The 14,585-nt window shown below is 39.6% G+C and overlaps 1 protein-coding gene across 1 annotated transcript in view; it reads left to right on the top strand.

Moving 5' to 3' along the window:
- RAB32 (RAB32, member RAS oncogene family) overlaps nucleotides 1–13,223 on the top strand; it is a 47,170-nt gene extending 33,947 nt beyond the window's left edge. Inside the window, exons 2-3 of the mRNA XM_039533086.1 lie at nucleotides 7,396–7,673; nucleotides 11,408–13,223. Coding sequence (XP_039389020.1) covers nucleotides 7,396–7,673; nucleotides 11,408–11,557 — 428 coding nt within the window. The 3' untranslated portion in view covers nucleotides 11,558–13,223. The remainder of the gene's footprint in view (nucleotides 1–7,395; nucleotides 7,674–11,407) is intronic.
- Nucleotides 13,224–14,585: the final 1,362 nt, after the last annotated feature.

Below are 14,585 nucleotides of genomic sequence, written 5' to 3'. Positions count from 1 at the left end.
TAGGATGCCCTTTGAAGTCAGGACAAGAAGCCTGAACTTGATGGGGAGGAGGACCTCCAGTGGAGCAGTTCAAAGGTGGGGGGAGTGTTAGTCCAAGCAACAGGTGGGGAACAGTGTTACCAGCAGCTTTCCTTTGACTTCACTGAACTCCAGCTTCCAATGAAGTCTGAGGTAGCAATATTGTCCAATGTACTTCTACCATAATATGGTTCCCTATAATGATTGCTGACCAAGTAGACCAGCTTGGATTAATGTTTGTTTGGTTCACTCAAAACTCAGATTCCAGGCTGTTTAAAGAAAATTGAAGACCCATGAAACTCTTATTTCAGCTTCATCTTAACTCTTCTCTTTAAATATCAAAGATCTTAATGTAAACAGCCAATATACTAATACTCTAGTTACTAGGATAGGTATATCATTGGCTGTTACTGAGCGTCCCAACTTTAACCATTATTTAAATTGAGATGTTAACCTATACTTTGTATTGCCTTGGGTAATTAATCTGTCTGCAGTATTCAGTCATCTTTAAAGAGGACAGCTCTATCTCGGAATAGAATAGAGAAAATGCAACTGAACAAACTCTTAGTTTTGTGTGCAGTTTTGGAGTATAGTATAGCATCAGCCTGATCTGTTCCTCTTACTATTTCAATTCAAACATGTTTGTTCCTTGCAGAAAAGGTTCTTTTTTGAAACTGCTCTAAGTAGCTGAGTTTTTTAGTGTTACCACCAGCCGCAGCTCTTCCACCCTAGAGTTACTGAATCTATCTCACTACATAGTAGAAATGAAGTGCTGTTTCAAAAGTAGTACAGCAATCAGTGGGATATTAGTCATTCAGTATTTGTTAAATTAAGTGCAAGAATCATTGGCTTCAATATGAGTAACTTTCTCTTATGTACGAACTCAGGTTTAATTTATTTTCAAGGCAAATATTTCTTTCAATTGTGTTAAACTTCTTTAGTGTTACCTATAAGTTGATTTAAGAATTTACAATAAGTAACAGCTAAAATGGTTAATGATCTCATTTATACAATGTGCATAGGAGTTTAGAAATGAGAAGTTGAACTCCAGGTGATTGTTCACACGGAACACTCTTGATGTTATGCTGAGATTCCACATGTTTGGAACTATACTTATTGTAGGGTAACTAACAGTACTTTTTTTTTCTGAAGTGCACATTTACCTCAAATGTATGTATTTTAAGGAGTCTCAAGTTTACATCTGGACCATTTTAAAACCAACACTCTCATATTATTCTAGATGATAAACAAAGAGGTTTAGGAAGTATTCATCTAGGCTTCAGAGCGGACTAGCTCTCTATCGCACGTTGTGGTTTTGATGCTCAAAGTAATATTTCTTAGGGCTAGTCTACACTGGCAACATTGAAGTGTTGCTTTAACGTGGCTTGTGTAGTTGCAGCAGAGGGCTGGGAGAGAGCTCTCCCAGTACTCTTTTAAAAAAAAAAAAAAAAAAACACCACCTCCACGAGGGGCATGGCTCCCAGGATTGGTTCGCTGTCTCTACTGGCACTTATAGCGCTGAAACTTGCTGCACTCAGAGGGATGTCTTTTCACACCCCTGAGCGAGAAAGTTGCAGCACTATAAAGTGCCAGTGTAGGCAAGTCCCTAGTGATGCAATCACATGTAACTTCGCTGGAAATGCACCTAAGGAAACCATAAAGGCAGAAGAATCTTCCATACTTAGTCTGTGTGGAGCAGGGAGCTTGACATATACCAGCTCTTGCTGTGATTTCTGCCACTTACCTTCCCCAGATCCCTGTCTGATTCATGGAAAATAGCTCAGCTCTTCCTGTACCTCCATTCAGCATTGCTATTTAGAACAGCTGGTCTCTAATCAGGGCTTTAAACTACTGTTGAATTTTGCTTGTGCAGTGTATCAAAAATTAATATTGTTTCAAAATTAAAATAATTGTAGCACTATGTATGCAGTCTGAAGTGGACAATCTGCATAATATCTATAACCATGTACTTCATCCACTCCTCACTCCTTTTCTTGGTGTTTTAATGAAACTGTCTGGTCTAAAGTTCACAACGGCGTTGCAAGCTGTTTGCAACGTACCCTTTTTTAGTAAGGCACATGCCACGTTTAAGTGTGCTAGAAAATAATTCTTTTGAAGGTGAGATTTATTGCATAGTCACTAGTTTAGTATTCATTTTTAGGAGATACTGTTAAGTTCTAGCAATACCTCCTTTTTAAATTCTCATTGCTGGGGGGAAGAGGGGGTCTTGCTCACTTTGGTTTCCTCACTGATTGCAAATTAGTGTTGCTACACTTGTTCTGTATTCAGTACAGGAAGGCTAAACACTTCCCTGGTTTACCAGTAACCTCCCCATCTCCCTCCCTGCTCAGTTCTTTTCTTGGAAATACCCTACATCTTGCCTGAGGCTATTTGAGGTTGGGATTATGTTATGACTATGTATTTTGAGTCTCCCACTTCCTTCCTTCCATCTTGCTCAAAGATCCTGCTTCTATTTCTGATGTAACATCTGAAGAGGAGCAAGTCAATAGCCGTTACTCTTAATATAGCAAAAGTATCAAACTGTCCTCCCCTCTTATCAGTTTGCACTGCTCCCAAATAAGGGAATACACCTGTACTGTATTTTTGTGTTGCTAGTATTGGCTCTCAAAATGAGAGGAAGATATTTAGCTGAATTCTGCTGCTTTCGTCACCTGTTCATTACAAACACCATTTTCACCAACATCCTAGATGCTGCACTAGTGGAGATCACCTGATAGTATGACAATCAAATTGACTCTAATACAGCAATTCTGGAGCTGGAATATCCAACGAACAAAGATTTCCCTTAGTGCATGTAATCTGAAGTGGGGTCAGACAATCAGCTGTTGTCCAACATCATAGCTTCAAACATAATTAAAAGTTAAGTCCACTGAGTTTGGACTTATCCAGAATCAATGAGAATTATATAACTTCTGTCCAGAATGGGTTTGAGGGATCAGCATGGGTGAAAACAACCCCCAATGAATTTTGGAATAAAACAAACTATTATGCTATTATATGCCAAAGCACATATTCCAAGAAGTCAGTGTCTGACCACACTCTGATTAACTGAGAAGGTGTTTGAGCTGGTGGAAGAAGGAAAGAGTGGCTTGGAAAATGGAAGAACATAGTGGAATAGAAGGAACTGAGCAGACAGATTCAAAGTTACATTAGACAAGCAAAGTGAATTATAAGGACAAACTGTATGGAACTTGAGAATTATAAAGAGTAATACAAAATGTTCATTCAGTGGTCAGACCTTTTACCAAAAGGTTTTCCCCTCTATCAAACAGAATAACAGAGTGTGATGGCAGAGTTCTCACTGAGAGTGATAGTAAACACAAGTGGAGAAATTACTGTAACAATCTGTATGTCTCACCACAGCCAGTCATCACACAGGATGATGAGAAAGTACAGAGCTGGAACAATCAATCCTGTGAGCAGAAGTGGTTCATGTTTGAAAATGAAACCTGGGAAAGCACCAGGGCTAAATGTGCCTGCAGAATTGTTCAGTGATTGGCAAATGCAGTACTTACATTGGAAAACTTGCAATGATGTAGGACTCCCTAGGGGACTGGTTGAAGAGAATCTTTCTTCTTTACCAAAGAAGGGAGACATAACCGTTCAGTAACTATTGTATCATCTCCCTGATATAGCACATGAGCGAATTTCTGCTCTATGTAATCTAAGATTGCGTGGGGCGGCGGGGGAAAGAGAAGATGAACCACTACCACAACAAGCTGGTTTCAGTGTGGGCCAAGGCACATGACCTAATTGTAAATATCCATCACATGATTTGCAGAATGCAGCGTATATTATCACACACTGATCATGTGCTTCATTGACTAATCAAAGTGTTTGATGCTGTCCTCCGTGACTGTCTTTAGACCATACTGGTGGTCATGGGGATTCCAGAGCATCTCATTGAACTCATTGCAAATCTCCACCAACAGACCACGGTGTAAACAACAATAGATACACTCTAACAGTGAGTGGCTTTTCCACTGGATGAGACAAGGATGTGTTTTGTCCCCGATCCTCTCTAATATATGCACAGTGTATTATGAGAACTCTTAGAAGGTTTGACAAAGTGGAAGGAGATGGGATTTCTACTGGTGGACACCTCTTAACTCACCTCAGATCTACTAATGACAACACTTTCTGCGACAACACTTTCTGCTAAAAACCCAGTGATGCAGTGCAACAATGTCAGTGTGTTTTTAAAAAAAAAGTGAGGAATATAAAATCTTCCTGAATGCGATGAAAACTGCTAATAGACAGGATGCAAGATGACATGATTAACAACAAGCTGTAGAGGCAGTAAATTATCTGGGATCACTTATCTTCAACCAAGGACCCATTGCAGGGAAATTGAAAGACTGGGATGGCTCACTCAGCTATGGCCTCACTTAAAGTATCGGGGGGGGGGGGAATGGCATCTGGAAATGTATGAAGCAGCAACTTGTGACACTTTTGGCGTATGGATGTGAACATAGGAAAGTTAATGCTGACAAGAACATTTGAAACTTTTAAATGCTGGCAAAGGCTCTTATGTATTTCCTGGAAAGGGGATGGGGAAGACTAATGCCTACGTTAGAAATATTATTGAAGAGAAGCAGACTCTGGTGTAGGAAATCAGATTCAAACTTGCATACTTTGCTCACATTAGACACAGAGATGAAAGTAACCTTGAGTTGTTATGGAAGGAATGGTGAAGGGTGGTCATAGTAGGGGATGACAGCCAGGGAAGTACAGTAGATGTGCAATAAGTCACTGGAAGGTCAGCTACTGAGCATTCAAAGTTCGAGATCATGAAGGCTTCAGAAAATTCTGCCACTGATATTTACACATGAATAAGTGGATACAGACTTCATGAAAACTCTGAAACTTGGATTTACTTAGTATATTAACCATCTTATCAGGCTTGTACAGCTTCTTATTTTATTCCTGTTAAAACACTTCACACTCCAATCAGATGGTTCGTGGTGGTGGGAAACACGACTCCATCAGTTATTGCTGACTCCAAATTCTAGCAGCTGCTTGGCTGGCACCTTTTTTGATCCTAAAAAGGTTCATTCCTAAGAGATATCTCAGATTACATTTAAGAACTGATATTACTAAAATAGGATACTGTCTAGAAGGCCTTGCTGCTGAGCTAAACTGTTTTAATGCCTTTCCTATGTAGTGAGTTGTGCAGTACTGCTAATATTTGTTTACCTCTGCTGGGGAAGTGCATATTGTAGTCAGCTAAATAGTCTCCTTTACTCAAAAAAGTTAGTAGGGCAGAGACTTGCTTGTTGAGCACTTACAAATATGTAGCTGAGATGACAGTAGCATAGTTGCTATTTAACTACCTCTTGTATTACAGGATTTGCTTAATGCAAGCTCTTCTATGTTCAAAAGGTTTACCACGATGATGGGCATGGTATAAAAAACATACACTATAAAATATGGGTGGAAGGTGTCTTCCCCCCGCTCCTCCCCCCTTCCTAGTTGAATTTCCTAACCTCACTTTGATATTCAAGTATGGTAATACAGATCTTGTATGTATGCCCAACTTTCTCATGGATATTCTAGCATTTTATAATGCACCATACACTGAAACATGACTCTTGGCTAGACTATTATGAGCATGCTTCTGGGCTTTATGCTTTAAACACAGCAGCGAGAGTAAAAAATATGAACTTGGCTTCAGTCTAAACGCATACAAGTATATTCATAAAATAAATGTTTCCACTTAACAGTTTAACTTCCTTTAGTGATTTTAAGGAGAGCAGTCTTTTTTGGTATTTTAGAGATGCAGTAGTGACAACAGCTAGCATAACTGGCTTTCCACTATATGCCCAGAACTTAAATCTGAATGGATTTTGTTCTCCTGTCTTTAACTCTCAAAGGAGGCTTACATTTTTTATAACTTGGTGTGGTTCCTTGTTCAACTCTCTGAAGTAGTTAGTTGTTAGAAGGCATTCCAGAGATGAGTTTGAAAAGGCTTAACCTTAAATTAAAAATGGGTTCATTGTAACATTGTATGTTTAGCCACTTCTTGATAGTAACAAATGCCTTTTAAGTACTTGTCCCCTTCTGAGAAAGGGATGAGTAATGTTTGTTACATACACTTCATCCTCCAAGTCTGATTCCCTAAGAAGAACTGGAGACTTCTGTTACTACCTGGTGTATGTCAATTCTCAACGCAACTGTACCTCTGACCCTTTCATGGCTTCCTTGAGGGCACCGCTATTAGGTGATGGCCCAAGACCTTTCTCAGAGCAGGATCCCACAGCTTTCTAGTTGGGGGTTTGGGCTACAATTAACTGATCACCTGAGTAAGTCTGACTTCAGTTCAGCACTTGCAGTCCTGTTCTCCCCAGGGCAGTGACAGCCAACTTTCATAAAGCAAAGTATCTATCCAGAACAAAAGTGTGAGAGAACATTGTCATAAACTGCTTATATGCAGGTCATATCAAGCAGTCAGTCATCCATCTTTTGAAATGGAGACCTTGGCAGGTTTCGCAGTACTTCTGGCTCTTTCTGCAGGTTCTGTCACTCTTGGTCATAGCATCATGTCAGGTCTTGGACTGAGCAAGTGTCCCTCTCCATTGTGAGGCTGGTGAATTACAGTTCCTTGACCTGGTTAAAGGTGACCAAACTGGTATGTGTAAGTTCCTCCGGGACTGAGGCATCATCAGAGTGGTTACCAGTCTAAGGATTTGTATTAATTACTCCAGTGACTTCAATTCCTGCTGGAAATTCCTGTGACTCCTCTGTGGAGCTAGAATAGAACTTCTAGCTCTTACAGATCTATATAGCATTCATAAAGATGATACAGTATTCTCAAAGATACTACGTGTCCCCATAACCTCTGTCATGGTATGCACTGTTGAACTAGCTGTTAAATTTAAGCACTCTGTAGATTCACTGTGGGCTCTCTGAATTCTGTTAAACTATAGGGTCTAAAACTTTTTAAGAAATCATAGGAAATGATCTGAAACGTCTTGGTGTAGGTCTAGCAAGCCAGTGACGCTTCAGAGGTCATTGCTTTTGTCCTAGGAAACACTATCAATGCGGTATTCGACAAAGGAGTTAAAAACAACTACCATTGATTATTGACAAATGATTGATATGAAGTAGTATGGTACAACTGTTCTAAGTTGACTCTAGTATGCATTGCATATCTATGCAGTGGTCTTTGTATGCTGATTGAATGCGACAAGGGGACTTATTCAGGTAAACTGGCACTTAATCCTAGAATCAGATGTATCAATCTGACAAACTTGGTTTTTAAAATTGTTTTATCTACATGGGATAATTTCAGTTTATATCCATAGTTTTTGCTGATTTAAAAACAAATGTAAAGTTGTTGCTCTGTTTGTCTTTCAGGCCAGGAACGTTTTGGTAACATGACAAGAGTGTACTATAAGGAGGCAGTTGGTGCTTTTGTGGTCTTCGATGTCACAAGAGGCTCCACTTTTGAAGCTGTTTCCAAGTGGAAACACGACTTGGACAGTAAAGTGCTACTTCCAAATGGCAGCCCTATCCCTGCCGTTCTCCTTGCAAACAAGTGTGACCAGAAGAAAGATGGCAGCCAGAATCCCTCGCAAATGGACCAGTTCTGCAGAGAAGGTGGCTTTATAGGGTGGTTTGAAACATCTGCCAAGGTGAGCGTTCCTGAAAAATAAGGATGGTCTTGTAAAAGTTATGTTAAGCTAATACTTTGCACTGGCTAATCAGTGATCCTGGAGGCAGGCTGTACTACCAATATCTCAGCTGATCATTCCTTTTTTGTGGGACTTACTACCTTGTCCTCTCTTACCCAGTTTCTCTTCCTGATGTGAGTTTGTGTCACACCTTGAGCTGCTAATGTGCCTGTTCATTGTGGAAGGTAGGGTGTGTAAGAACCCAAAATTAAAAGCCTGGGGAAGGGAAACTTGTTAAAAACCAGGTCTTCTGAGTCTCACTGCTTTAGGTAAACCACTGGTATTCAGTATCCAATGATTTTTATATATATAATTGTTAAAGAATCATGTACAACTGGTACAGTAGATTTTATTCTGTTTGTTCCTTGACTTATCTGATTTGAATAGCTATTTGTAGCAATAAATTATTCCTGATCTGTGTAGCTACATCTGGGATGTGATTTAAACTGGTAAACTAACTGTACAAAATGGCAAAACTGAATCTGAAGTTGGGAGAAGCTTTTCAGTCAGTTCCCAAGGTAGGCAAAGGGTTCTTGTCAAGTCTTTAAACGGTTAATGTTTTATTCTAGTAGCGAATTCTAGCCATCCTTTCATGTAATCTGTCTAGCATAGAGGTGTGCTTTTTGTGTGGTGTTTTTTTTGTTTTCTTTGCATAGCAGCCCATCACCATAGTACTTCAGTGCTTTCCCGTTTTGCAGTAGTGAATTCCCTAAGGGAATTCATAGAATCTCCCTTAAGGAGTTAATTCCTAATATGAAAAACATGATTGAGTCTGAATTCTGAAGTTTATTGTCCTACTTGATCCTTTGATATACTGCACTAAACCACAAGGCCCCTTTGCTCCCCTCCATTTAGTTGCCCACTTCCCCTTCAACTGTCTCCGAGATGAGTCAGCAAGGAAAATAGACATAAATGTGAGATGGCTGTTCCTGGCAGCCAGCATGTGAAAAGAGAAGTAAAAATGTGGGAAGGGAAGGCTTCTGAGAAGAGACTGGGTAGAGGAGGAAGGGTACACCTTAAGTAAGAGCAGAGATGGAGAGCTTTGACACTTAAGAGATGATTGCATTAAGCAAACCCAGTGGAAGGAGGTGGGAAGAGGCCAGGAAAGAGGTTACAATAGTTTAGGCAAGATAGTGCATGCCTTGTACAACGTTAACAGGCTTTGATAACGCAAGAACGCTGCCTGTCAGTTTGTTGTTACAGGAAACTTGCATTGCTGGTATAATGAATGCCCTGCTTCTTGTGTCTTAGATTTAAACAGAAGCTTTGTAGCTGGAAATTCCATTATGGGTAACTTTGTTCTCTCTAACCTTTTTAGCTCTCTCTGGATATAGTACCTTTTTTTTAAAATCCATAAATTGCAATTACTACCCAAACTGAGTTGAAGGTTCAGTGTCTCTTACAGCAGTGCAGCAGCTGCACTTCTTTTGATGCTGTAAGTAAAACACATTAGAGTCTCTCGTCAGAGAAACAGAATAAAAAATTCCCATCTCAGAAAGCAAGTTGAGAACTGACTTGTTCCCAAATACGTTTGTATTTAAGGTTCTGAGATGGGCTACAGTGAAAACTATTTTAGAAAGCATTTTAAGTCGTCTTTGGCTCTCTCTAATCATAGTTCCTTTGTGCACTCAAAATGAAAAAAAGGCAAATAATAAACATCCTTCAGAAGTGGGGATATTTTTGATACCCTCAAGATGTACATGTGGATATCTAAGTCAGCCTAGTAAAAGGGGAATTCCGTATTTGTCCCTATCCCCAGGCAGTGCCTATTTATCCTTACAGTGTTAATTTCACAGCCCCAGAACATAGTTGGCTGTGACCAGTCACAACCAAATGCATCCTGTGCAAGTGTGTGGGCTCATGTTGGTGCACTGACTAGCAAATTACATCCTCATGTTGCCGTGGGAGCTGCTGCAACTTGCCTTCAGGGGAAGGAAAGGATAGGATGACTCTAAATGTCGTCAGGGTACTCCATGGAACATGCTGATTGTACAGATCACACATTGCACTATCTGGTCTTCAGAATGCCTTGACCAAGCTCCTTCATCGATCAGCTGGTATAGTTTGCTTTGGGCCAGGTGGCTAGTGGAGACTTGATCAGCGGGGGAAAGTTTTACAGGTACTTGGCACCATTGTAGCCACTTTAGGCAGGCTTCCTTGCCCTGGGAGTCCAGCAGCCTGGGCTTCACCTGCAGAAGCCTTCATAATACGAGACCTGAGGTCTTTAGTTTTCTTGGTTAACAGTAACAAAAAATCCATCCCTTAATATAAAATATAATTTACTTCTGAGCTTTTATAAAACCAAGCCTTTAAGGCCTCTGAGCATGCAAGACTGAATATTTGGTCTTTTGAATGCCATTACTGAGGATGGTCTATAAAACATTGAGGCTACGAGGCAAGGTTTAAAAACAATATGGATAGCCTTGCCATCTACCCATTGTAGTTCATCTTGCAAATATTGCAAGATAAAATAAATGGCCAAAAAAACCTACTCAGGTAAATACCTGGCAGCGTGCATGCTGGTATGCCAGAGGGTGTTAGGCTGCCAAATGCCTAAGTCACTTTAAAGTTCTATTATTTGGTTTCCAAATCTCAGTTAAATGGTGAGAGCCATCAATAAAATCTCGGGCAAGTTAGTATTCTAATCCTTCATTTTAGGAAGCTTCTGTTTTAGTCACTTTCTCAGTTCAAGTCCTTTATTTCCACGTTTCCCTCTTCCTCCCTCCCCCCACCTCCAAAAAATAAACTCTTATAACCAAGTGTCAGGATACTAATTTGTATCCCTCAATCCATCAATTCAAACCCCATTTCTTGTTTCGTGTTAAATGATGTGCGGGAAGTCAGTGAAGATTCCTCACTCAAGCTTGACTGTGCCCTGTATCTCGCATATCTTCATGTTCTAACACACAACTCAAAGTATACATGCTTTACTTCATGGATTTTTGTGGCCCACGAAGTACCAAGATAGACTATCCTCCTGTCTGTCAGATAATTAACCATTGCCCCATCCCAACTTCCCATGATGGTTGAGAAGTGATTCCCTTGTCAGAATCTGACTCGGTCATTCACATTGCTTTTCAAAGCCCTTCTTACTTTTTTCTCTTCAAAGCAGGAGAGGCAAGGAACTAGATAAGAGAACTTGGCATGCTTTTATTTGGATATTGGTTCTAATTGTAGCTCTTATGTCTGCTTGGACAATTGGATAGGTGTTCTGGGACAGCTCCCTTAAACTGAAATAGGCAATGTCCAAGTCACTGCATCCCCTCTCATCATTTCACTGAGGCAGTAAGTCCTGTTCTATCTTATCCACCTTCCCTCTACAGATTTGGGAATTTCTGTAGATTCCTATAGACTTTTCTGCAATACCCATGTTTCAGAAACAGACCCTCCAAGTAAAGCACTTTACTGTACACCAAAATGGGCCAGTGTGTCCCCTTCATCAAATTAGGTGAACCTATCCTTTTTCTATACAAGGAATGTACTGTGAAACTAGATAACCTTTCTCGTGCTTTAAAGGACTTGCAGCCTTCACCTAAGGCAGGAATATTAAGCAATGTGTTCAACTCTATCCAAGCTGCTTAAGTCAAGTTACAATTTCCACAAAAGAGATCGTATTTGCCAATCTTTTTAATAGGCAGATGTGACTATAATCGGTTGGTGAAAAGATCACTGACTCTCTTTCACAACTTTTTCAGGACAACATCAACATAGATGAAGCTGCTCGATTTCTGGTGGAAAACGTCCTTGCCAACTACAAAAGCTTTCCTAATGAAGAGAATGATGTGAGCAAACTAAAACTGGACCCAGACCCCTTGAGAGCAGACAGTAAATCACAGTGTTGCTAATGTTACCTTTACTCTTGCATGTAAATGCAACAGAATGAGCAGCAAGACTCTTGCTCCTCAGACCAGACTGCTGCTATGGTGCTGCATTAAGGACAATCCAAGTGATGGGTTTGGTTTTCTTTGAATTGGTGATATTTTTGGGTGTTTACACATTTTTGTTTTTTGTATAAAATTGAAAATGTTTATCATTTATCCTCCACTAAAAGAGCAGCTGTGTCTAGCAGTTGGTTACCTTCTTCTGACATGAAAACAGAGGGTGGTGTTTACACTCTGTTCTCAAAGGAATACAGACAACATTCGGTATGACGCGTATCCAGGGTAGGCGTTAGTTCAGAGGATGAATATTGTGGTGTATTCTTGACAGAAGTTGTAGCTGAAATAAGCACTTGCCTCTTTGCCACAAGTGTCCTTATACCCATGACCTCCCACTCCAGCCTGTCTGCCACCTCTCACACACATACTACTTTGTTCCTGTTGATTACCCCATAATGGGAGGACCCTTTAACTACAGCTCTCCTGGAGTAAGTGGGTCTGTTTTTCTGAATTGGACAAGGATAGCTGAGCAATGGCAGGAGGTCCTATCCTTACTTTGTCACTAAGCCCCAATACAAGGTAAGCATACTACTTGGCAAGTAAGAAGAACAGGAAGAGAAACAAGTGTCCTTTGTGACATGGCTACTGCAGTGATACAGATGCTAGCAAGTGCATCTCCAGTTATTAGCAGAGCATAGTTTACTTCAAATACTCCTAACCAGTTTGAACCTGTAAAACACATTCCAGCACAAATAGCAGGCTTTTCTTAGTGTAGTGCACCCAGTTAAAATAAACCTCAGGAAGCATCACCCATGTGCACATATTAAAACTAATGGCCAGAAATAATTCATACACTAACGCTTTGAGATGCTAGCTTTAACTTCATCCAGGAGAGGATTGCCAATAAATAAAAATGTTCTAGCTTGGGTTACCTGTCTTAAACTGTTTTGTGAAACTAGCGTACAGTATAACTAGAAGACTAATTTGAATTACTCAGACCTTGGTCTTGGGATACCTTTGATTTAGTAGTGCATAGAAAAGAGGGATGTGTCAGATGCAACTTAAGATAAATGTAAGAGTTTTTTAAATCACTCAGATATAGTTGTTCTGTTACAAAGACTTTCACTAATTATAAAAACAAATGCATGTATTCACCCATACAAAGTGTAAATGGAAAATGTTACCAATTTTTATAACTAAATATTTTGGAATGCTAAAAGTTCAAGTGAGGAAACTCACCTGGCTTGCTTTGTCTCCTGTTAGGAGGCTGGTTATGTGAAGTCTTGACTTCTGCAACTCATAAATATGGTCAGAATTTGGGGGGCAGGATGGCTGGTGAAAAGGATTCATTTCTCTAGTGATTGTGGTAATCCTACATTAAATGGAACACTTGCTTTCTCTCAGCTCTGGATGCTGTTTTTTGCCACGTTTTTGCTTGGTCTGACATTGTTAAAGTTTAGGTCATAAGCCCTGTCTGTGTCAGTTAGATGCACTGTCTTTCATACTTGCCTATTAAAGTGATAGGAAAGGCTTGTCATAAGTACAAGCTACTTTTTAATGAGATGCATACAGATACAGTCTTTATTTTTAAGCAATAAATAAAACAATTCAGGCACACTGTCATTATTCCTGTGTGAAAGACTCTTGTGTGTTTTTTGTATTTAATGTTCTTTTGAGAAGCTGGAATACATCCTCACTGAAGCCTGCAGACTATTTTCCCCTTTCATTCTGCTCCATTCATTGCCATATTAAACTGCCTCTTGATATCCTGTTTTATCTTACCATAATATTAAATATGGTAATTAAGTATTTAACCAAACTTGAAAAGTAGGCTGAAGTAGCTTATACTTCCTTAAAATTCAAAACATGGCCATCTCTTTGTAAACTGTCTTTCTGAAGGGAAAGTGGTTTTGAAAGAATACTTTCTCCATTCCCCTCCTGCCATAGTCAACTCAGGGGCAATGCTATTTTCCCAAATGGATTAAAGTTAGTATGTGGGGTCTTCTATCCACTTTAGAATGCTGGCATGTTCTGTAAATTACAAACATGCCTATAAAAGCTGTCTGCCTGTTAAGTTTTAGCCATTAAACAGAATATTGGGTGGAGGCATGCCATTTACCATGGCAGTTATTGGAGCATGCAAGATCTCTGGTTTTTGTACAGCTATAATTGGAACCCAAGTGCTTTAACTGGTCATCAGACATGTACACTGCCCCATTTTTTGATGCTGCTTCAGTAGGCTAATATGTGCAATATCTGAAGATCAGTTAAGCAAAGATGCACAATCTCCTGCTTATGTGGCCTTGTGTATTATCAAGATCACTGGATATATGCAATATTACACTAGGTTCATTAATGGATTGAACCTGTCAAATTGACAAATCTATTCATATAACTGGCACTATTACCTGTTTAAAAGGTCAGTTTAGTTTTAATTTAAAAAAACCCTCAACTAATCTCTTCAGTTTTCAAAACTTTAAGGGAAGAAACAGTCCATGGAAAGGTATAAATTAATGTTTTCTGTTCTTTCATGTGTCAAACGTGTAAAACTGGTCAGTTTTAAAGGAAAGCAATTTTCAAATAGTAGATTGACCAAATTATTAAGGTATTTATTCTCTGAAATGTAACAGCAAAATTAAAGTGCAATATTGGTTAAGTGAAGTGTAGACACAGCAACACAATTCTGAAAGTTCTCATACCAAGATTTCTCATAAGCAGTCTCCAATGAATTTAGTTGCTGTTGAAACACTTGAATCGCAGGTCACTGTTACATTTCACACAGCCAAAACTAGGAAATTTACCATAAACCTAAGAGGAATGTAACATTGCATTCCTCTACAGTGATCCTTAGAATCACTGTTGACTTGAACTTAAATCCATTTTCTGATGGAGCATTGTGTAAAAGACATTCTTAGATTATCAAAGTCTACACACACACACACACACACACACACCCTCCAATGGCTTCAAAAGGTCTAATTGGTGGGTTCTGTGG

The sequence above is a fragment of the Mauremys reevesii genome, linkage group 3 (assembly GCF_016161935.1).
Source record: "Mauremys reevesii isolate NIE-2019 linkage group 3, ASM1616193v1, whole genome shotgun sequence".
Lineage (NCBI taxonomy): Eukaryota > Metazoa > Chordata > Testudines > Geoemydidae > Mauremys > Mauremys reevesii.
Note: the sequence above shows the minus strand (reverse complement) of the source record. Positions and strands in the feature narration are given on the sequence as shown.